At 44.5% G+C, this 24,061-nt stretch overlaps 1 protein-coding gene across 4 annotated transcripts in view; it reads right to left on the bottom strand.

Moving 5' to 3' along the window:
• BIN2 (bridging integrator 2) overlaps positions 1-24,061 on the bottom strand; it is a 43,196-nt gene that overhangs the window by 4,284 nt on the left and 14,851 nt on the right. The window contains exons 3-11 of one of the 4 annotated variants that reach the window (XM_009425372.3): positions 17,705-17,759; positions 17,306-17,400; positions 16,640-16,735; positions 14,239-14,346; positions 13,835-13,920; positions 11,718-11,793; positions 10,426-10,508; positions 6,264-7,014; positions 2,773-2,853 (exon numbers count right to left, since the gene is read on the bottom strand). In XM_009425372.3, the coding sequence (XP_009423647.3) occupies positions 2,773-2,853; positions 6,264-7,014; positions 10,426-10,508; positions 11,718-11,793; positions 13,835-13,920; positions 14,239-14,346; positions 16,640-16,735; positions 17,306-17,400; positions 17,705-17,759 (1,431 nt within the window). Of the gene's footprint in view, positions 1-2,772; positions 2,854-6,263; positions 7,018-10,425; positions 10,509-11,717; positions 11,794-13,834; positions 13,921-14,238; positions 14,347-16,639; positions 16,736-17,137; positions 17,244-17,305; positions 17,401-17,704; positions 17,760-24,061 lie in introns of those variants that run through there. The other 3 variants (XM_001148380.5, XM_009425374.4, XM_009425373.4) reach the window with 3 other exon arrangements.

Genomic DNA, 24,061 nt, shown 5'->3' with positions numbered 1-24,061 from the left:
CTTGAGAGGCTGAGGCAGGAGGATCACTTGAGGCCAGGAGTATCAAGGTTGCAGTGCACTATGATTGCACCTGTGAATACCCACTGCACTCCAGCCTGGGCAACATAGTGAGATCATCTCTAAAAATATAAATTTTTAAAAAAAGAAAGAAAGCCCTGCCTAGAAACTGCTATGCTAGGGGAAGACCCTGTGAGGTTTAAAATAAGTTTTTAAAACATGAAATTTAATTTAAAAACTATAAAATATATATTTTAAAAACAGAACCAATTTCTTTTTAATTTTTTCTTTCTTTCTTTCTTTCTTTTTTTTTTGAGAAGGAATCTGGCTCTGTCACCCAGGCTGGAGTGCAGTGGCGTGATCTCGGTTCACTGCAACCTCCACCTCCCAGGTTCAAGTGATTCTCCTGCCTCAGTCTCCCAAGTAGCTGGGATTACAGGCGCCCACCACCATGCCTGACTTTTAGTAGAGATGAGGTTTCACTATGTTGGCCAGGCTGGTCTCAACCTCCCGACCTCAAGTGATCCACTCCCCTCAGCCTCCCAAAGTGTTGGGATTACAGGTGTGAGCCATGGCACCTGGCCAACAGAACCAATTTCTAACAGTGTGATAGCCACTTGAAATTCCAAGATCTCTCCTTCAAGGACATTTTCTTTCTTTTTACTCCCTCCTCCCTTTCCAGGTCATGAATTAGCTCAAAGGTGATGTTACATCACCTCCCGGAAAGTTATCAAAACCTTCCATCTCTCTGAGATGGTTCAAATAGTAAGCAAGAACAGATTTTTTCCCAGTAATTTTTTTTTCAAAAATGGCTATGTTTTTTCCCAGTTATATTTATATTTACCCATTTTTACATGTGACATGTCCATAATTCTGCCTGAGAGAAAATATGATTTATAATGCATCTGCAAGGGAAGTGAGCATACACAGGCTTCAGAGGATTGATGACATGAATAGGCTAGGATCTAAGATGCTCTAGTTGCTTAATTCTACAGGAAAAATATTTCTCCTTAGCTGATGACCAAAGTAATCCCACCAGAGAGGCTAACAGTAAGGAAATATTATAAATCTAAAATAAAAGGAGACAGACTCAGGCGAAAGGAGAGTGTATCCTGTACCTCTTTTCCAGGGAGGACAGTGTTACTAGCCTGTTTCTTAAAATGGTCAGAAAGAGTCTTGCCTCCTATAAACTCTTCCCTTCAAAAAGATGACTCCAAGAATGCAAACTTGTTTTATCATTCCCCAGAGGCAATCAAAAAGTCACTCTATTACTGTCTCCATCTAAAATCATATAATACATTATAAAATCAAACTGAAATCAATTCAACCATTCAGTTGCTCTTTTCAGTGCAGAAAAATGAGAAGTGGCTATGCTTACCTACTCAAAACCCTGCATCTATCCTGCACTTATTCACTCTCCACATGTCCTGCCTATCTCTCTCCATCAGCACAGCTGCCTCAGACTAGAAACTGACCAAGGAAAAGTCATTTTTATTATTTAAAAAATCTTTTTTTGAGATGGGGTCTCACTCTGTTGCCCAGGCTGGAGTGCAGTGGCATGATCATGGCTCACTGTACCCTTGACCTCCCTGGGCTCAGGTGATCCCACCTCAGCTTCCCAAGTAGCTGGGGCCACAGGCATGTGACACTATGCCTGGCTAATTTTTGTATTTTTTGTAGAGATGGGTTTTTCCTATGTTGCCCAGGCTGATCTTAGACTCCTGGGGTCAAGTGATCCACCTGCCTCAGCCCCCAACAAAGTGCTAGGATTACAGCCACCTTGGGAGGTTGAGGCACTGCACCCAGATCTTTTTATTAAAATTTTTTTAAAGAGATGGGATCTCACTATGTTGCCCAAGCTGGAGTGCAGTGGCTATTCACAGGTGTGATCGTAGCATACTACAGTGTCGAACACCTGGGCTCAAGTGATCCTCCCGCCTCAGCATCCTGAGTAGCTGGGATTACAGGCTTGCATCAGTGAGCCTGACTTAAGGAAAAGTTGTTTTTTTTTTTTTTTTTGAGACAGAGTTTCGCTCTTGTTGCCCAGGCTGGAATGCGATGGCGAGATCTTGGCTCACTGCAACCTCCGCCTTCTGGGTTCAAGCAATTCTCCTGCCTCAGCCTCCTCAGTAGCTGGGATTTCAGGCACATGCCACCATGCCTGGATAATTTTTGTATTTTTAGTAGAGACGGGGTTTCACCATGTTGACCAGGCTGGTCTCGAACTCTCGAACTCCTGACCTCAGGTGATCCGCCCACCTCGGCCTCCCAAACTGCTGGGATTACAGGCGTGAGCCACTGCACCCGGCCTAGGAAAAGTTTTTTTTTTTTCTTTTTGAGACGGAGTCTCGCTCTGTCACCCAGGCTGGAGTGCAGTGGCGCAATCTCAGCTCACTGCAAGCTCCACCTCCTGGGTTCACGCCATTCTCCTGCCTCAGTCTCCCGAGTAGCTGGGACTACAGGCGCCCGCCACCACACCCGGCTAATTTTTTGTATTTTTAGTAGAGACGGGGTTTCACCATGTTAGCCAGGATGATCTTGATCTCCTGACCTGGGAATCCGCCCGCCTCTGCCTCCCAAAGTGCTGGGATTACAGGCGTGAGCCACTGCGCCCGGCCAGGACAAGTTTTACATCTTGCTCTGTTAGGGCCCTCAGTGCTTCATGTGAATCAAGACTGAAGGCCTCTGAAAGATATACTTCTGGAAAAAGAAAAATAAATTTTAATATATAAAAAAATAGGGCATCATCATGTAGATGACTTAGGCTTTTAGTACCTCTGAGGAGTCAGCTGAGATAAGCTTATTATCCTCTTCCTTGTCTTCCATCTTCTTTGCCTCTCCAGGCTCTGAAGCAACCTGTGAATCAAAGTGAACAATGGAGGAGAGAGTCCCACACCTTCCACCCTGGGGGCCATCCCTGTGCCCTTGGTCCATATTAGCTCCTCTCAGATATCAGGAGGCTCCCGAGGTAGCCTTGGTCAGACACAGGCAGTAGTAGGGTGGTGTGATCTAACGAGTGTCAGAAATCTCACACACTTCTCCCGGATATACACATGGCTCATGTGCTAGCCTTCTTCATTGCTCACATGTCACCGCTGACTGCTCTATAAACTTGCAACTCAGCTCCCACTCCCTGTGTCCTTCCCTACTTAATTTTTCTTCATATCACTTATCATTACTAGATTGTAATTTTATTTATTCTTTTTTTTTTTGTCTGTCTTCCTGCACTAAAATATAAGCCTCAGGAAGGCAGGGTATTTTGTTTTGTTCACTGTCATACCCCACCTCCTAGAAAAGTCCCAGGCACACTGTAGGGGCTCAGTAAGTAATTGTAGAATGAATAAATCTTGTTGCCATCTAGTCAGACATTTCACCATAATCCTCTCTACAATGTACCTGACTGGAGATAATCTATCTTAGATCTTTTTTTTTTTTTTGAGACAGGGTCTTGCTCTGTTGCCAGGCTGGAGTGCAACGTGGCACAATCTTGGCTTACTGCAACTTCTGCCTCCTGGGTTCAAGCGATTCTCCCGCCTCAGCCTCCCGAGTAGCTGGGATTACGGCACACACCACCATGCCCAACAAATTTTTTGTATTTTTAGTAGAGACGGGGTTTCACCATGTTGGCCAGGATGGTCTCGATCTCCTGACCTCATGATCCGCCCACCTCAGCCTCCCGAAGTGCTGGGATTACAGGTGTGAGCCACTGCGCCCGGCCCTTAGCTCTTAACATCAAGGAAAGAGAACTAATTTTCAAGGTGGCCCATCCCATATTTTTTTTGGTCAGCCCCTTGTGTCTCCTTTGCCCTTCCACAATACTTTTTTTCCATCCCATTTAAAAAATTGAGCTAATTGTTGAAAGTTCCTCTTGTATTGATCCAAAATGTATCTTAAAAAAAGTCTTTATATGTAGTTTCTGCCTCTGCCCTCTGGAGTGTCACAGAACAAGTCAAATCCCTATATGATAGTCTTTCCATATAACGTGACTAGAATATGACTTGAGGCTGGGCACGGTGGCTCACACCTGTAAGCCCAGCACTTTGGGAGGCGGAGATGGGAGGACCACTGGAGCCCAGGAGTTTGAAACCAGCCTGGGCAACATGGCGAAACCCCATCTCTACCAAAAATACAAAAATGAGGCAGGCATGGTGGCATGCGCCTGTAGTACCAGCTACGTGGGAGGCTAAGGAGGGAAGATCACTGGGGCCCAGAGAGGTCAAGGCTGCAGTGAGTCATGATCGTGCCACTGCACTCCAGCCTGGACGACAGAGTGAGACCCTGTCTCAAAAGAAAGAAAGAAAAAAAAGAGTATGACTTGATTTACAGATCCTTCACAGAACTAGTTGCTCTTCAATGGGTTGGCATCTCTCAATTTTTTTTCAAAAGCCTTAAAATTTTTTTTTTTTGTGATAGGGTCCCACTGTGGTGCCCAGGCTGGAGTGTAGTAGTGCTCACTGCAGCCTCGACCTCATAAGCTCAAGCAATCCTCCTGTCTCAGCCTCCCAAGTAAGGAGCAGCCTTTTCAAAAGGCTGTCGTTTTTGCTTTACTTCCCTCTGTGAGTTCCTGCTTCTAGGTCTTCTCATCAGAGAAGACACACCCTGGAAATTTGCTGCCATTTTTTTTCAGGGTCTATTTACCATAGTCACAGGTATAATGAACTGAAGTGAGACCCACCCTCCTGCCCCCACTAAAGAAGGTAAAGCTCAGGATTCCAACTATTGGTCCTTTATTTTTTTGAATGTATTATTTATTTATTTATTTATTTTATTTTGTTTTTTTTTTTTTAACTTTTTCTTTTTCTTTTCTTTGAGACACAGTCTCACTCTGTTGCCCAGGCTGGAGTGCAGTGATGTGATGTCGGCTTACTGCAACGTCTGCCTCCTGGGTTCAAGTGATTCTCATGTTCTTGTGCCTCAGGCCTTCCAAGTAGCTGAGACTACAGACACCATCATGCCTGGCTAATTTTTGTATTTTTAATGGAGACAGGGTTTCACCATGTTGGTTGGCCAGGCTGGTCTCGAACTCCTGGCCTCAAGTGATCTGCCTGCCTTGGCCTCCCAAAGTGCTGGAATTACAGGTGTGAGCCACGACGCCCGGCTTCAACTAAAGGTTCTTTATACTAGGAACTCCCAGAACTTGGAGGAAAAGAAAGAAATTAGTAAGAATCTGCTCATTAACACTACTAGAGATAAGCCCCTTATAGAAGTCAATTACCGGCTGGGCAAGGTGGCTCACGCCTGTAATCCCAGCACTTTGGGAGGCCGAGGCAGGTGGATCATGAGGTCAGGAGTTCAGCACCAGCCTGCCCAACTTGTAGAAACCAGCCGGGCGAGGTGGCTCACCCCTGTAATCCCAGCACTTTGGGAGGCTGAGGCGGGTAGATCACGAGGTCAGGAGATCAAGACCATCCTGACTAACACGGTGAAACCCCATCTCTACTAAAAATACAAAAAATTAGCCAGGCGTGGTGGCGGGCGCCTGTAGTCCCAGCTACTCGGGAGGCTGAGGCAGGAAAATGGCGTGAACCCGGGAGGCGGAGCTTGCAGTGAGCAGAGATCGTGCCACTGCACTCCATCCTGGGCGACAGAGCGAGACTCCGTCTCAAAAACAAAACAAAACAAAACCAAACAAAAAATAAACACGGAGAAACCCCGTCTCTACTAAAAATACAAAAATTAGCCAGGTGTGGTGGCGTGCACCTGTAATCCCAGCTACTCTGGAGGCTGAGGCAGGAGAATCGCTTGAACCCAGGAGGCAGAAGTTGCAGTGAGCCAAGATTGCACGACTGCACTCCAGCCTGGGTGACAGAGCGAGACTCCATCTCAAAAAAAAAAAAAAAAAAAAAAAAAAAAAAAGTCAATTTCCCTGAAAGTAGATTACTAAATTAATAGCTATGAAGACATGAAACAATCTCCAGAACCAAAAAAGGTGTCCAAGAGTATTCTGACTATAGTAAAGATACCTACATGGAGGTTATAAAAGGATATAAAGACCCTACCAGAGCCGGGTGCAGTGGCTCACATCTGTAATCTCAGCACTTTGGGAGGCCAAGACAGGAGGATCACTTGAGGCCAGGAATTCAAGACCAGTCTGGGCAACATAAGGAGGCCCTATCTCTGTTGGGGGAGGATCACTTGAGCTTGAGAGGTCGAGACTGCAATGAGCTGTGATCGCACCACTACACTCCAGCCTGGACGCCTGAGTGAGACCCTAGCTTAAATAAATAAATAAATTAAATTAAATACCCAACCAGAACTACTCTTACCTGAGATGTCATTAAGGTGGGGGAAGTACAAAGTTCTTCGGGGTTCTGATTGTGGATGTTTTCATTTTCTTTGGCCTCAGGAGTTCTTACTGGCTTCTCTGGTGGTTCTGGATTAGGAGAGACCTCTAGGGAGGTCCTAGGACTTGGAGTCCCAGTCCCCAAGGAGGCCCTAGGGCTGGTGGGTGAACCCCCTCCAGAGGCTGTAGGGCTGGAAGGTATGTTCCCTGAGGAGGGCCTGGGGCTTGCAGTGGCTCTGGGTGGAGGAGGCCTACTAGGGGGTGCTGAGGTCCTCTGGATAGAGGCTCTCTTCTTTGGTTGTTCAGATCCTTCACTTGCGGTGCGGGTTCGGAGGACTACTTCTGCGGCAGATGATGAAGGCTGCCCTGAAGGGCTCAGGGCTCCGCCTGGTGATGGAGCTGGGGAGCTGGGGAGAACTTCCTCCTGGGACTTGGCACTCTCAGTGGTAGGAGAGGGCTGAGCCTGGGCGGGGCCATTGCAGGCTGGTAGAGGCTCATCTTCCTCAGAGGAGCTTGCTTCAGATCCTTCCTTCTCTATTTCCTCCTCTTCTAAGAGCTCCTTGATCTCAGAATTGTCTTCCCCCTGGGCTGCGTCAGGTGCCAGATCTTCAGTTGCTGAGACAGATTCACTCTCACTCTTCAAGGAAAGTGTAGAGGGACTAGTAGGTGAGGTAAGAGGACTGGAGACTGTAGCTGTTTGAACTGGGGGAGAAATGACTAAAGAGCGCCTGCTGCTGCTAAAAAAGGAAGGTGTTCAGATTCAGAACGGCTAAAAACCAGAAGCAATGTAAATATGCAAAAATAAATTATGATGCGTGTAATAAAAAAACAGAATAAAGCAATTTAAAATGTTAGAAAGTTTGCATAATTTACAATAACACTTATACAGTGAAATGAAAAAAGGCCAAAATGTTATCTATATCATGAACTCAATTATGTAAAAATACGTACAGAGAAAGAGACTGGAAAGAAACACTGCAAAATGTCGCAAATATTTCCTCTGGGGCAAAGATTAATGGGTGATATACAGTTGAACTACACAGATTTCATATTTGTGAATTACCTACTTATTTATTTGGAACTCCCAAATCAATACTTGTGGCACTTTCCCAGTCACTATTGGAGATGCCCAAGTGGTGAAGAATGAGTTGCCTGACACGCACTTTCCAGATGAAGTCTAACAAGGCAATCATCTACCTTCTTGCTTCCGTTCTCAAACTGTAAACAAGTGTCCTTTCCACCATGTTTTCCTAACTTTGTGCTTTTTGCTGGTGATTTTGCTACTTTAAATGGCCCCCAAGCTGTAGTGCTAAGTGCAAAAAGACTGTGATGTGCCTTCCAGAGAAAATACATGTATTATTAGGTAAGCTTCATTCAGGCATGAGTTACAATGCTGCTGGTTGTGAGTTCAATATTAATAAATTAATAATATATATTAAATAAGGTATCTTTAAACAGAAACTCACATAAAACAAGGTTATATGTTGGGTGGTTGATGAAAATGTTGTGACCAGGGGCTCACAGAAACCTGTGTTTTGATGTTCAGTGAGTATGGCAACTTTATAAAACAAAACTACCATGAACAACAAGAATCAACTATAATATGTATCAAGTAGCTACTATGTGCTGGATGCCATGCTTATCCTTGAGCATCCAAGATTAGAATCTAGAATATATCAGCCAAAAAAAAAAACCTTATTTTTATTTATTTATTTATTTTTTTTGAGATGGAGTCTCGCTCTGTTACCCAGGCTAGAGTGCAGTGGCGCAATCTCGGCTCACTGCAAGCTCTGCCTCCCAGGTTCATGCCATTCTCCTGCCTCAGCCTCCCGAATAGCTGGGACTACAGGCGCCCGCCACCATGCCCAGCTAATTTTTTTTTGTATTTTTAGTAGAGATGGGGTTTCACTGTGTTAGCCAGGATGGTCTCGATCTCTTGACCTTGTGATCCACCTGCCTCGGCCTCCCAAAGTGCTGGGATTACAGGCGTGAGCCATCGTGTCTGGCACAAAAACTTATATAGATCAATTTTTTTAAAAAAGGTCAACAACCCAATTGAAAAATGGGAAAACGATATATAGGAAAGTCACAGAACAGGAACCTTAAATGGCCAATAACATGAAAAGATGCTCAAGGAAACTAGCAATCATGAAGCTATGATTTAAAACGGCAAAAAAATTCCATTTCATACTCATGAGCTTGTAAGAATGAAGAAGTCTGACAATTTCACATGTAGTGAGAATGTGGACTCATGAGGGCTCTTACTCACTGCTGATGGGTGGTAAACTGGAATTATCACCTTGCAGAGCAATATGGAAATATCTCATTAAGGGTCAAGAAGCCCCATGACAGACCTTATGACTCAACAATCCTGCTCCAAGTATAGACCCTAAAGAAACTCTTGATAATATTCACAGGGACAAATGTAAAACATGTTCATCACAACATTATTTATAATAGCAAAAACCTAGAAGACAACTCAAATGCCCCAAACTAGCAGGAGGATAAATAAATCATGAACTAGGCATACAATAACAACTATAGAAAGGAAACAGCAGAGCTATTATAACAACATGTAGCAATAACAAAAAATCTTACAAACAACACTAAGAGAACAAAAGAAGTTGCAGAACAATACATACAGTATAAGTCCATTTATATAAAGTTTAAAAACATGCAAAACAGCTGGGCGTGGTGGTTCACACCGGTAATCCCAGCACTCTGGGAGGCCAAGACGGGCGGATCACGAGGTCAGAAGTTCAAGACCAGCCTGGCCAATATAGTGAAACCCCGTCTCTACTAAAAATACAAAAATTAGCTGGGTGTGGTGGCATGTGCCTGTAATCCCAGCTACTCTGGAGGCTGAGGCAGGAGAATTGCTTGAACCCGGGAAGCAGAGGTTGCAGTAAGCCAAGATTGTGCCATTGCACTCCAGCCTAGGTGACAGAGCAAGACCCTGTCTCAAAAAAAAAACCCCAAAAAAAACCCCCAAAAACATGCAAAACAATATTTTATGTGTGCATGTATGTGTGAAACAATACAGTGTGTGTATGTTACATTTAGTATTACATTTAGTATTTATTTTCATGCGTATTATTTTATGTGTGAAACATACATGCACACATAAAACAACACACATAGGAATGATAAATACTAAATGTAACATAGCGGTTACATTTAGTGGGGTCAGAAAGAAAAAGTGAGTGGGGAAGGAACATTGGGAACTTCAGCTATATTTACAACAGCCGAGTTCTTAAATTTGATGGTAGGTACATGGCTATTTGTTGTATTATTCTTTATACATTCAGTTATGTATAAAATATTTAATTTTTATTAATTTTTTTAGAGACAGGGTCTTGCTCTGTCACCCAGGCTGGAGTGCAGTGGCATGATCATAGCTCACTGCACCCTCAAACTCCTGCACTCAAGTGATCCTCCTGCTTCAGCCTCCTGAGTAGCTAGGAGTAAAGGAACGCACCACCTTGCCCGGCTAATTTTTTTTTTCTTTTAATCTTTTTTTGTAGAGATGAGATTTCACTATGTTGCCCAGACTGGTTTCAAACTCCTGATCTCAAGTGATTCTCCTGCCTCAGCCTCCCAAAGTACTGGGATTATAGGCATGAGCCACCATGTCTGGCCTTGAAATATTCAGTAAAAAGCTGCCGGGCGCGGTGGCTCACGCCTGTAATCCCAGCACTTTGTGAGGCCGAGGCGGGTGGATCACGAGGTCAGGAGATTGAGACCATCCTGGATAACACGGTGAAACCCCATCTCTACTAAAAATACAAAAAAAAAAAAAAAAAAAAAATGAGTCGGGCATGATGGCGGGCGCCTGTAGTCCCAGCTACTCAGGAGGCTGAGGCAGGAGAATGGCAGGAACCCGGGAGGCGGAGCTTGCAGTGAGCCGAGATCACGCCACTGCGCTCCAGCCTGGGCGACAGAGTGAGACTCCGTCTCAAAAAAAAAAAAAAAGAAATATTTAGTAAAAAGCAAAATAATTTATATAGGAGCATAGTACAAACAACAAACATCATCACGCACATGCACATAAGGGACAGGTCAGGATTCTGGACTGGAGATGAGGATGTTGAATACATTCACACACAGGACAAGCGAAGCAAAAAAGAGTCTTGGATGCTGCTCACCTTGACAGTCCCTTCACCACAAAGACTTTATTGGAATGTTGCTTCTCCAGTTTGCTCATCACCTCGTAGAGATTGTGGTTCAGCTAGAGCCAATAAGAAAGATGGGGATGCTAGCCAACTGGGAACCCGAGAGTGGCATATCCCTTCTCCCCTCCCCTTCAGACAGCTTCCCAAAATAAACCCTCCCCCTTTCAATTCTGATGTGAATTCCTCTTCATCTGTCTAGCATTAGAGTCCAGGGTCCTGTCCCGCCACCCCCTCTTCCTTGTCTCTCTGTGTTCTAAGTTCTGCCTCTTCCATCAGACTGGCAGCTGTCTCAAGGCAGGGTCCATAACTGATGTCTGATTTGAGGTTCTAGCTTCTCACAGGTGATCCAGGGAATGAAAACTCATTTTTAGGCCAGGCGCCTAAAAATGTAAAACTCATTTTACAGGCTCACGCCTGTAATCCCAGCACTTTGGGAGGCCGAGGTGGGCGGATCACGAGGTCAGGAGATCGAGACCATCCTGGCTAACACGGTGAAACCCTGTCTCTACTAAAAATACAAAAAAATTAGCTGGGCGTGGTGGTGGGCACCTGTAGTCCCAGCTACTCGGGAGGCTGAGGCAGGAGAATGGCGTGAACCTAGGAGGCGGAGCTTGCAGTGAGCCGAGATTGCGCCACTGCACTCCAGCCTAGGCGCCAGAGCAAGACTCCATCTCAAAAATAAAAAAACCAAAAACCTCATTTTTAATATTAACTAGGCAAATCATACTTTAGCCAAATAAACTATGGAGAGTAGTATGTATAGCTCTTTGTGAATATAACTAATATAAATGTTGTAGTAGCAAAGAATCTTGGAATCCCAGGACTAGAAAAGACTTCATAAATTATGTTATATGGCTGCCTGTCACTGACAGGATTAGTCTTATTTGAGACCAACCACCTGAGAAACTGACTTGCCCTTAAACACTGCCCTCTCCAGTCCCCAGCAACAATAGATAGAGATTTCACAATGGGGTTCCCCATTTTAATTTTTCCTTCTATAGGCCTAACCTCCTTTACTCATGCTAAAGCTCAAATTTGGACACACTTACTCAGTTGTTAAGGGAGATGAAGAGGGCCCTCGGATAGTGTATATATGTGTTTCAATACAGTTAAGTACACAATCAAGTGCTCTTATTTCATCATGAGATAAAAGTCAAAATCTGTGGTGCCAATACGGATATTTAAAGAAATCATGTAAGTCAAGGCTACCTTCATATTTACTAGAAAACACACCTAGGAGCCTCAATTGGCCAGACACCTCTCACCTTGCTCATTTCCCTGTAGAAGACATCCCTCAAGTTGGAAATGTTTTGGAAGATGGTCACATAGCAGCCAATACGACTATTAGGAAGCAAAACCACAAACACATACGAGTAAGGCACGGGAAAGGAGTTCTTTGTTTGAAATACAAAGTAGGACTTAAGCCAAAACCAGCCACCAAGGCTCCTAAATGAAAGCCATCCCGCTGGGCACAGTGGCTCACGCCTGTAATCCCAGCACTTTGGGAGGCCAAGGTGGGTGTATCATGAAGTCAGGAGATCAAGACCATCCTGGCTAACATGGTAAAACCCGTCTCTACTAAAAAAAAAAAAAATTAGCCAGGTGTGGTGGCATGTGCCTGTAGTCCCAGCTACTCAGGAGGCTGAGGCAAGAGAGTCGCTTGAACCTGGTAGGCAGAGGTTGCAGTGAGCCGAGATCGTGCCACTGCACTCCAGCCTGGGCGACAGAGCGAGACTCTATCTTAAAAAAAAAAAAAAAAAAAAAAGAAAGCCATCCCACATCCCACACTCAGGATGTTCTGGGATCTGGATTCACCAGAGCTGGGCCAGGAACACACGTGATTCTTAGGAGCAGGAAGGCCAGGGGAGACAATATCAGCTCAGGTTGACACCAGAGTTTAACAGTTTCATGGAGTTATCTAATTTGGGCTCTTGAAGGGCTGAGGAGACATGAAAGGGCTCTGAATAATTTTTTAAAGGGCTATATAAATATAAGGCTATCTAATTATAATTATTACAGTAAGTAATTATTCTTTCCCTTTATGCAATACAGGATGACTTCTGCGCCTGTATGTACATTAATGGAATTCTCCTGTAAGTGAATCAAGGAAGTATACTTTTAAAGAAACTGTATTAAATTTCATTTCTAGGCCAGGCACGGTGGCTCATGCCTGTAATCCCAGCACTTTGGGAGGCTGGGGCAGGTAGATCACCTGAGGTCAGGAGTTTGAGACCAGCCTGTCCAACAGGGTGAAACCTGTCAAAAAATACAAAAATGGCCAGGCACGGTGGCTCACGCGTGTAATCCCAGCACTTTGGGAGGCTGAGGTGGGCGGATCACAAGGTCAGGAGATTGAGACCATCCTGGCCAACATGGTGAAACCCCATCTCTACTAAAATACAAAAAATTAGCTGGACTTAGTGGCACGTGCCTGTAGTCCCAGCTACTCGGGAGGCTGAGGCAGGAGAATCGCTTGAATCCGGGAGGTGGAGGTTGCAGCGAGCCGAGATTGTGCCACTGCACTCCAGCCTGGCAACAGAGTGAGACTCTGTCTCAAAACAAAACAAACAAACAAACAAAAACAAAAATTAGTCAGGTGTGGTGGCACGTGCCTGTAGTCCCAGCTACTCAGGAAGCTGAGGTGGGAGAATTGCTTGAACCCGGGAGGCATAGGTTACAGTGAGCCACACTCCAGCCTGGGTGACAGAGTGAGACCCTGTCTCAAAATAAATAAATAAATTAATTAATTAATAAAATAAAAAATAAAATTTCAATTTCATTTTAATTAGGAGTCACATAATGTTTTAGAATACATGTGTTCATTAAAAAGGCTCCATCCTATGTACACTAATAAGTGACAATATAAAATATTCTGACCATAATTCTATTAATGCATCTCTTGTACAATAAAAAGAAAAAAGGATACAAATGGAGTTTCTGCTCAGATTTCTCTTTAAATGTGGAAAATCTGGCTGGGCGTGGTGGCTCACACCTGTAATCCCAGAACTTTGGGACGCCAAGGCAGGGGGATCACTTGAAGCCAGGAGTTCAAGACCAGCCTGGGCAACATGGTGAAACCCCATCTCTACTAAAAATACAAAAAAAATTAGCCAGGCATGGTGGCACATGCCTGTAATCCCAGGTACTCGGGTGGCTGAAGCACAACAATCACTTGAACTAGGGAGGTGGAGGTTGCAGTGAGCTGAGATTGAGTGCTACTGCACTCTAGCCTGGGTGACAGAGTGAGACCCTGTCTCGAAAAAAAAAAAAGGGAGGGGCAGTGTGGGAATTTAAATCTAAAACACTTTTATCTACTTACTGTCAAGGCACACAAGGTGCCTTGTGTGAAGCAAAGGCACCTTTTCTGAATTTCAGTCATTACCTATTATAAAGAATAGGCAGCTCCTCTAGTAGTTCTTGGTTCAGATCTTCAAACACAGTCTGGGCTTTGTTGAACTCTTCCTCTGCCTAGGTGGTAAAAGAGACAAGACAATCTCCCTCAATTCTGAACCCAGTACTACAGCATGCCTCCTTCATCCTCTGCATTTTTTTAGGCACTAGGCTTTTTAGGAGCCATCCCTCTTCTTCCCCTGACCATGCCCTCCCCAGCCTCAAGACTCTGACTATCCTTACAGCATCAGTGTCAGAAGAAACAGATTTCCTTTAGGACACTGGATGCTGAATTTATAATTTCCTATACCCATGTTGGCCCAGCCACCTGCTACCACCATGGGGAGAAGGAGAACAGGAAGAGTTTACCAGTTTTTATTGTTGTTTTTGATTTACCTTGGCAGTCTTGGCCTCATCTTTCTTCTTGGCATTCTGAACTGCCTCCAGGTGATGTCGGGCACTGTCATAGTCCACGAGTTTCCGACCCCGCTTGGCAATTCTCTCCTGACCCAGGGTAATGAGAAAGGGTGTGGATACTCATTTTTTAGTGGCCAGGATGTAGGTAACAGAATACCAAACAGAGAGCAAGATTCTTACATCCTACTATCAAATTTCACTTTCGTTGTTTTTTGCTTTTGTTTTTTTTGAGACAGGGTCTTGCTCTGTTGCCCAGGCTGGAGTGCAGTGGTGCGATCTCAGCTCACTGCAACCTCTGCCTCCCAGATTCAAGCAATTTTTGTGCTTCGGCCTCCCAGGTAGCTGGAATTATAGGCGTGTGCACCAAGCCCGGCTAATTTTTGTATTTTTAGTTGAGATAGGGTTTTGCCATCTTGGCCAGGCTGGTCTCGAACTCCTGGGCTCATGTGATATGCCCACCTCGGCCTCCCAAAGTGCTGGGATTACAGGCATGAGCAACTGCACCTGGCCCAAATTTCACTTTCTAATAGGGTTTTGCGCCCATGGGGTCTCCCTCAGTATCTGGGAAGAATGGGGGATTCTCAGAGGGAGATAGAGTCCTACAGAGCATGTGGAAATCTGTATTAATTATATATATGTAATAGATACATAATTAAATACATATATATATTTCCACCTCCACCTCCCACTGTATTAAATTTTAATATTTCCTATGAACCCATTATAAACTGGTTCAGCCTCCAGGAGAAATGGCCTTGAGAATCACATGAAAGTGAAAGTCTGGATTTTTGGGAATTAGTCCCAAATCTGCCATTCATAGCCTGTGGCCAGTGGCAAGGCACATCTCTTTTGGAGCCTCAGTAGCCCCATCTCCCCTTATACAACTGTTATTTGAAAGATCGATTGCTGAATACAAAGTGCTTTGAAAGCTCTAAAACACAATAAAAGCTATAAATTACTATGACCACTGAGAGAAAGTCTACTCAGCCTTATCCAAACTATAAATTATACCAGTGAGAAGCAAACTATGTCATTGAACCGTTTCATTCTCTCAGTCACAGAATTTGAAAAGATCTTAGCAATTATCTGGTCCAATTTCCCATACAATACCATGAGGCTTCTCTATAACATCCAAGATAAGAAGTAGTTTGACTTCTGTTTGCACAAAGAACAGACAACTCACTATCTTTGAGTCTATTTCATTTCATTTTTGGAAAGCTTTAACTATTAGGAACTTAAGTCAGCCTCCTTCTAACTTCTTCCTCTGAATCAGCACGGTGCTTGACAGAGTAGGTGTTTAATAAATACTAGAGCTGGGTGCAGTGGCTCACGCCTGCAATCCCAGCACTTTGGGAGGCCGTGGGCGGATCACCTGATGTCAGGAGTTTGAGACCAGCCTGGACAACACAGAGAAACCCTGTCTCCACTAAAAATACAAAAATTAGCTGGGCGTGGTGACGCATGCCTGTAATCCCAGCTACTCGGGAGGCTGAGGTGGGAGAATCCCTAGAACCTGGGAGGTGGGGGTTGCAGTGAGCCAAGACCGCGCCATTGCACTCCACCCTGGGCAACAGAGCAAGACTCTATCTCAAAAAAAAAGAAAAAAAAAAAAAAAAACTAGCTGAATGAATAGATGAATTATAATTCTGCTTTCTGGAACAGAAAGCAGAACAGTTTAGAATAGGTCGAATTCCTATTTTACCTAACAGACTTTCAAATATTTGAAGATAACTATTTGATTGCTCCATGTTTCCTCTTCTATACAATAAACATCTTTAGTGCCATCAGCTGTTTCTCACAGCTAAAAGGGATGCCTCTAACTTGGATCTAATTCGAAATCAGCCCAAATATAGCTTACTGAAATCTAAGTTTATTTTATTTACTTATTTTGAGACACCAGCCTCTGTCACCCAGGCTGGAGCACAGTGGCATGATCTCGGCTCACTGCAACCTCTCCCTCCCCAGCTGAAGTGATCCTTCACCTCAGTCTCCTAGGGTGGCTGGGACTACAGACACGCACCACCACACGACTATTTTTTTTTGTATTTTTTGTAGAGATGGGATTTTGCCATGTTGCCCAGGCTGGTCCCAAACTCCTGGGCTCAAGTGATTCTCTTGCATCGGCCTCCCAAAGTACTGGGATTACAGGTGTGAGCCACTGCACCCAGCCTTGAAATCTAAGTTTAAACATAAACTTCACACTACTTCCAACCTTCTATCCTAACCTCTTGTCTAACCCTCAACCTTAATCTTTCTCCTAACTTACCCAAACTTCTTTCTTAATCGTGAGCTCTAATTCTACTTATAATGCTTAACCCAATATGTTCTCTAACCTGGATGGGTCATCCACAACCCAGCCTTGATTCTGTACATTGAGTACCTTAATTTCACTGAACTGGGCAACATAGTTGTCCATGGTCCTCACAGCCTGGTCAGCCAGTTTCTCCTCGTAGTCTTCCCAAAGGAGATCATTATTCTGTAGGATAGAGTCAGAGGCTGGTGAAGGCTCCACTTCCCAACAGCAACTGCCTACCAGGGAAATACCCAAATTCTCCCTGCAAAAACCTTTTTTGTAGCACCGTATTTAGAATACCATGTTGGATTCCGGGGACTAGTCAGAGGAAGAAAAGAGACAGCCCCTACCCCAAGGAACTGCTCTATGGGAGTCTGAACATACATTCAGAGATTAAGAACAGGGCACAAGGTCAAAGCCTTGGACTCCAGAGCTTAGATGGGAAAGTTTAAGAGTGTATAACTGCATGAAGTTTGTTTTAAAAAACAACCAATCTTTAGGAGGTAAAACTTCCCATAATGTTTTAAAGAGGAGAAGAGGGTCAAAATTAGAGGGATCCACAGATTAGGGAAAACTTGTTTTTACCTTAAGAGTTGTAGCTTCTTCCTACCACCCAGTGACTGAGGCTACACAAATGCACAGTGTGAACTGGCTCCTTTGTTTTCCTATTTTCTTGGATAGAGAAGCTAAGCTGAGGTTGAGATGCAAACAGGAGTAAGTGCCAATAAGTTGTAAAACTCAAGCCACTCTTACCCCTACGATGGCCTTCAGCTCCTCATGACCGTCCCACTCACTGCTGTAGATCTCCTGCAGGGTTTCTGACACTCTTTTTGAACTTTCATGCATCACTGAAAGGAGAGAATTCAGTCCCACCATCATGTTTCCCCAACAGTAGTTGGTGTAATCACATGGGTGACAAATCAGTGGTTCCAATTCAGAAGGACAAACTCAGAAGGTTTAGGTTATATAAGTGAGGAAAGCTGGATGGGGCTGAAAGGAAAAGTCACTCTTCCTCAGCCCACAAAGTTCCAGGAGTTGAGTAGTCAAATGATAAAATGACAAAAACCTGGGGGTATGGCTATTGTTTTCCACCCCAAACCTCCTAGTAGCTGTATAAATGCCCTCTGGATTCTCCCATGCTGCATTGCCCACCTTTGACTGCACTAAGGAAGTTCTTCAGGTCCTTGTACAGCTTGTGGCCTTCTGCCTGAAAGAGAAAAGTACATTTGGTGACTAAAGAGATTAATATTTCAAAAGATGCTCCAGAGGTCAAAGTCAAAAAGTAGGTTAAGAGCAGAAATCACACCTGGAATTTCTCTAAATATTCACAATTGTTATAAGTCAGCCTTTACTTTCTTTACCAACATGTTGTAGGTGGTCTCTTTTGTGTTAGTTTTTAAGATGGGGGCTTGCTAAAGCTCCCATTACACTGGCGTCTTCCTTCCAGTGAACAAGAGCCTATACCCAAGTTCCACTGTTGAAAGGTAAGTGTTCTCCATGTAACACTATCTATGCAATTCTCTGGCTTGCACCCTCCTCTCTGGGTAAAGTGCTACCATTTTCTGCAGACACCAGGCCTTCTTCTTTCTCTGAACCCTCACACAGACATTCCTCTCCTCCCCAATATCCTTCTCTGACTTGTCTCACTTTACCCTTCCCTTCCATCAGTCACCTTTTATACTACTCCAAGGAGCCTCATCATTGCTTCTCCTGTTCCACCCCGAATGTTTTCATCTATAGCTCTATCTATCCCTGCTTCCATCTTTGCTCCTGTGTCTGAAATCTCATTTTTTAAGGCTAGGAACCCCATGTTCAGACAAGGGCTCCTCCTCCCTCTAAAAAGGGAGAGGAAGGTATTATTTAGACTTGGAAGTTCAAATCTCAGTCTGGTAGATGAACTGCTTTTGTTATAACTCTGACAAATGTTCATTTAGCCTCTGCTTCCCAATACTTCCAGAAACCGGAAACTAACATCTTGCCTGAGACAGTATCACTTGATTTTAAACTAGCTCTGTTAAAACTTTTTCTGGCTGGGCGTGGCAGTTCACACTTATAATCCCAGCACTTCGGGAGGCCAAGGCTGGCGGATCACTTGAGGTCAGGAGTTCGAGACCAGCCTGGTCAAAATGGTGAAACCCTGTCTTTAGTAAAAATACAAATTTTAGCTGGGTGTGGTGGCGCACACCTGTAGTCCCAGCTACGCAGGAGGCTGAGGTAGAAGGATCGCTTGAACCTGGGAGGCGAAGACTGCAGTGAGCTGAGATCGGATCACGCCACTGTACTCCAGCCTCGGTGACAGAGCAAGACTCCATCTCAAAACAAACAAACAAACTTTTTCCTATTAGTCTTGGGTTGGCCTTCTGTACTCATAGAGTAGATCTAATTTCTCTTCCACACATGCTTGAAGACAACTTGCATGTGCCCTTGACCAAGCCTTTCTCACAGGTTTCCTCAATTGTTCCTTATGGTGTTTAGACCCTCTTCCCATTTTGGTCTCCTTCCTATGTGTAAACTCATTTTGAAGAGTTGGTTGGGAATTTAAGGCCAGACATCTGACATTGTGGAACCTGACTTCAGGACTGTGGACTGTAGGGATGGACTGAGAGGTGCAGCCCACTTCAAGGGAACTCTAGGGAGCCAGTCTACAGATCAGAACAGACCAGTTCAAGGGATGTTGTACTTGAAAGCCAAGCTGCATTATTCAGTACACCATAAAATACTTGTTGTGAATTTGTTCATTTGTTATTTGCTGTATTCATTACTTGATAGACTATTGATGATACCAAAAGTGTAAAAAACTGGCCAGGCGCAGTGGCTCACGCCTGTAATCCCAGCACTTAGGGAGGCCGAGGCGGGCGGATCACGAGGTCAGGAGATCAAGGCCATCCTGGCTAACACGGTGAAAGGCCATCTCTACTAAAAATACAAAAAAATTAGCTGGGTGTGGTGGCGGGCACCTGTAGTCCCAGCTACTCGGGAGGCTGAGGCAGGAGAATGGGCATGAACCCGGGAGGCAGAACTTGCAGTGAGCTGAGATCACGCCACTGCACTCCAGCCTGGGTGACAGAGCCAGACTCCGTCTCAAAACAAAACAAAAAACAAAAGTATAAAAAATTATGGGGCCAGGCACAGTGGCTCACGCCTGTAATCCCAGCACTTTGGGAGGCCAAGGCAGGTGGATCACCCGAAGTCAGGAGTTTGAGACCAGCCTGACCAACATGGTGAAACCCCATCTCTACTAAATATAAAAAATTAGCAGGGTGTGGCGGCGGGCACCTGTAATCCCAGCTGCTTGGCAGGCTTAGGCAGGAGAATCGCTTGAACCCAGGAGGCAGAGGTGGCAGTGAGCCGAGAGCAAAACTCCATCTCAAAAAAAAATAAATAAATAAAAATAAAAAATTATGGGAGAGGCTGGGCGCAGTGGCTCACGCCTGTAATCCTAGCAGTTTGGGATGCCGAGGCGGGCGGATCACGAGGTCAGGAGCTCTAGACCAGCCTGACCAACGTGGTGAAACCCTGTCCCTACTGAAAATACAAAAATTAGCCAGGCATGGTGGCACGCACCTGTAATCTCAGCTACTCAGGAGGCTGAGGCAGGAGAATCACTTGAACCCAGGAGGCAGAGGTTGCAGTGAGCCGAGATGGCACCACTGTACTCCACCCTGGGCAACAGAACGAAACTCCATCTCAAAAAAAAAAAAAAAGAGAGAAAAAAAGGAAAATTCAGAAAATTCTTTGTAGTGACAAAATTTTTCCTGTGGAAATCTTTGGGGAAAGGTCACTATTTACTTAATTTTAGCAGCAGAAAATTTAGGTCTACTTGGTCAAATCAAAGAAAACTGGAGTAGTTATTTCATCCATTTTTTTGCCTCCAGAGCTCACTGTTTTCTTTCTTTTTTTTTTTTTTTTTTGAGATGGAGTCTCGCTCTGTCACCCAGGCTGGAGTGCAGTGGCGCGATCTCGGCTCACTGCAACCTCCGCCTCCTGGGTTCAAGCGACAATTCTCCTGCCTCAGCCTCCCGCATAGCTAGGACTACAGGTGTGTGCCACGACGCCCGGCTAATTTTTTGTATTTTTAGTAGAGACAGGGTTTCACTGTGTTAGCCAGGATGGTCTCGATCTCCTTACCTCGTGATCTGCCCACCTCGGCCTCCCAAAGTGCTGGGATTACAGGTGTGAGCCACTGTGCTGGGCCTCAGAGCTCACTTCTAAGCTAGTCCAAACTTTTGATCAAACTTCAGATCAAAAGTCCCTCTCAAGGGGCTGAATGTCAGTTTGAAGGGACATGAGGACACAGTCTTAAAGGAGTGAAAGGCACTGTCAGAGAGGTACAGAACTGTGATTGTGTGCTGTGTTACAGCAAATGAGGATTAAGAGAACATCATATAAACAATCAAGGAAGTAGGCCAGGCGAGGTAGCTCAAATCTGTAATCCTAGCATTTTGGGAGGTCGAGGTGGGCAGATCACTTGAGGTCAGGAGTTCGAGACCAGCCTGGCCAACATGGTGAAAGTCCGTCTCCACTAAAGATACAAAAATTAGCCAGGTGTGGTGGTGGGTGCCAGTAATCCCAGCTACTCGGGAGGCTGAGGCAGGAGAATCACTTGCACCCGGAAGGTGGAGGCTGCAGTGAGCTGCAATTGCGCCATTGCACTGCAGCCTGGGTGACACAGCAGACTCTGTCTAAAAAACAAAACCAATCAAGGAAGTGTCAGATACTACAGAGATGTTAGAATGCAGGAAGAATTGGTAAAATTCACTGGATTTGGTAATGGGTCACTGGTGACCTTGAGAAAGCACTTTCAATAGCATATTGGAGACAGATTCAGTCAGTTAACAAAATTCAGAAACACTCAGCATCTACCAGAAAGGATATCTCACTTCCTCCTTGCTTTTTCATTTATAGAAAAAAGCTTAGATAGCCTAACATGTTAAATGTATACAACATCTTTTAAATGTGGATAAGGGAGGTAGGTAGAGGTTTGAGAATTTTGAAAAAGTGATAATCAAGATTTTAAAGAGCCTTGAAAAAGTTTTGGGGATTATAAAAATGAACAAGGCTTGGCCGGGCACAGTGATGCACGCCTGTAATCCTAGCACTTTGGGAGGCCGAGGCGGGCAGATTATGAGGTCAAGAGATCGAGACCAGACTGGCCAACATGGTGAAACTCTGTCTCTACTAAAAATACAAAAATTAGCTGGGTGTGGTGGCAGACGCCTGTAATACCAGCTACTTGGGAGGCTGAGGCAGGAGAATGGCTTGAACCCGGGAGGTGGAGGTTACAGTGAGCCGAGATCGCGCCACTGTACTCTAGCCTGGGCGACAGAGTGAGACTCCAACTCAAAAAAAAAAAAAATTAACAAGACTTTCAAATTCTTTCTTGAAGGAGAAAAAAGGACTCAATTTTTTACTTCACCATGAAAATTTTATTTCAAAAATAAATACAATAAAGTAATAAAAACTGTTAAATTACCTTGCACAGGCTGGGAGCGGTGGCTCACCCACTATAATCCCACCACTTTGGGAGGCCGAGGCAGGTAGATCACCTGAGGTCAGGAGTTCGAGACCAGCCTGGCCAACATGGTGAAACCCCATCTCTACTAAAAATACAAAAATTAGCTGGGTGTGGTAGTATACGCCTGTAATCCCAGCTACTTAGGAGGCTGAGGCAGGAGAATCGCTTGAACCCGGGGGCACAGAGGTTGCAGTGAGCTGGGATTACACCACTGCACTCCAGCCTGGGCGACAAGAGAGAAACTCTGCCTCAAAAAAAAAAAAAAAAAAATTACCTTGCACAATTTGTACAAATAAAATTCCTAATTTTTTCCCATTAGTTATCATATGACCTGAAAAATCAGATCAGTAATCAAGGCTACCATGCATAAATGCACAGTGTTGAAAACTAGGGGGTACTCTATCACAGCCCAGAAAATGAATGCCTTCTGCTTTCCACTGCAGCTCACAAAAGCCCCGCTCCATTTCTGTGTTTTAGAATGAAGCCTTTTAGTTACAAAGTTCTCCTTTATGCTCTTGCTCTTTCTTTTGAGAAGATGAAGTATGAGTGTGAGAGTGTGAGAGTGAGTGTGTGTGTGTGTTGGTGGGGGTAGTGGTATGGAGTGGGGAAGGAGAGAGAAGACAGGTCAGCAACAGGTATCATTTTCTTTCTCTGACCTATCTGTCCTCCCCTGGAATATATCCAGGCTGAATAATCCCAACATCTTTCTCCTTTCCTGACAGATGTGACTCTCATAGTCTTGGGTTCTCGCTTGTCTGGGAGTCAAGAAACTTGGATTTACCACCAACTAGCAAGTTACTTCACTTCTCTGCCTTCCATTTCTTCATCTATAAATGCAGGGTAAGGCCAGTTCTAGCTCTAAATCTTATGACTTTATCACTTCTGCTCTCTGAATCCTTGCCAAATTCTTGGCATTGCCATAAAGAGTCTGAGTCAGTCCTTCCCACCCATTATACAAACAGTCCCAACCCTCAGTTAATGAACCACTCACACCAGAAGCTTGTCCTGAGCAGTCAGGAGGACAGAGCTAGGTCTTAAGAGACTGGGGTACTGAGGATGGAGAAAGTTCTTGTCCTGGGGTTCTCTACTTTCTGGAGAAAAATTGGCTCAGACACTCAGCAAAACAAGTGTAAATAGCATGCCCAAGTGTTGAAGTGATCAAGTGTTGAAAGTGCTTGGTTTAATGTAGATCTAGGAGGGAAATACGAAGCTAGATTATTAGATTTGATTTTAAAGGTAATGAATTGGAAGCAGCTGTCACTACCAAAAATAACAGGTTAAAGTGTTGCTTGAGGAAAATAATCCTTCCTATGTAATACACTGAAGAGAAGGAAAAGCAGGAAGCAAGTAGAGCCTCAGAGAAAAATTACCTATGGAAGAAATGTGATCAGGGCTGGGTGCAGTGGCTCATGCCTGTAATCCGAGCACTTTGGGAAGCCGAGGTGGGTAGATCACTTGAGGTCAGGAGTTTGAGACCAGCCTGGCCAACATGGTGAAACCCCGTCTCTACTAAAAATACAAAACAACAACAAAAACAAAAAAGAAAAGAAATGTGATCAGGAATGTGGGCAAATGGCAAGACTTTGAAATCAGGCTAGGAAGTTTGGTATTGATAAGATAAGCTATTAATAAAAAGTTTACCTGCAAGCTGACTGTGGGTGAGGGATAGGGCACAAGACCAACCACTTCAACTTCTGGAACACTTCACTCACACCTGTAATCCCAGCACTCAAGGAGTCAGAGGCAGGAGGATTGCTTGAGCCGAGGAGTTTGAGACCAGCCTGGGCAACATAGTGAGACCTCGTCTTCACAAAAAGAAAAAAAATCCTTGACCTTGTCCTTTTTCCTCCTGTGTGTCTTTGCCACCCCAGGTCCCCAGGTCAGACGTGACTGTATTGTCACTGTCTTCCTCCATAAACTAAGAGCCTTGAGGGCAGGCAGGTTGTCTCATTCATGCTGAAGTCCCAGCACCAAACACAGTTCCTGGCACACAG

This window comes from Pan troglodytes, chromosome 10, assembly GCF_028858775.2.
Source record: "Pan troglodytes isolate AG18354 chromosome 10, NHGRI_mPanTro3-v2.0_pri, whole genome shotgun sequence".
Classification (NCBI taxonomy): domain Eukaryota; kingdom Metazoa; phylum Chordata; class Mammalia; order Primates; family Hominidae; genus Pan; species Pan troglodytes.
Note: the sequence above shows the minus strand (reverse complement) of the source record. Positions and strands in the feature narration are given on the sequence as shown.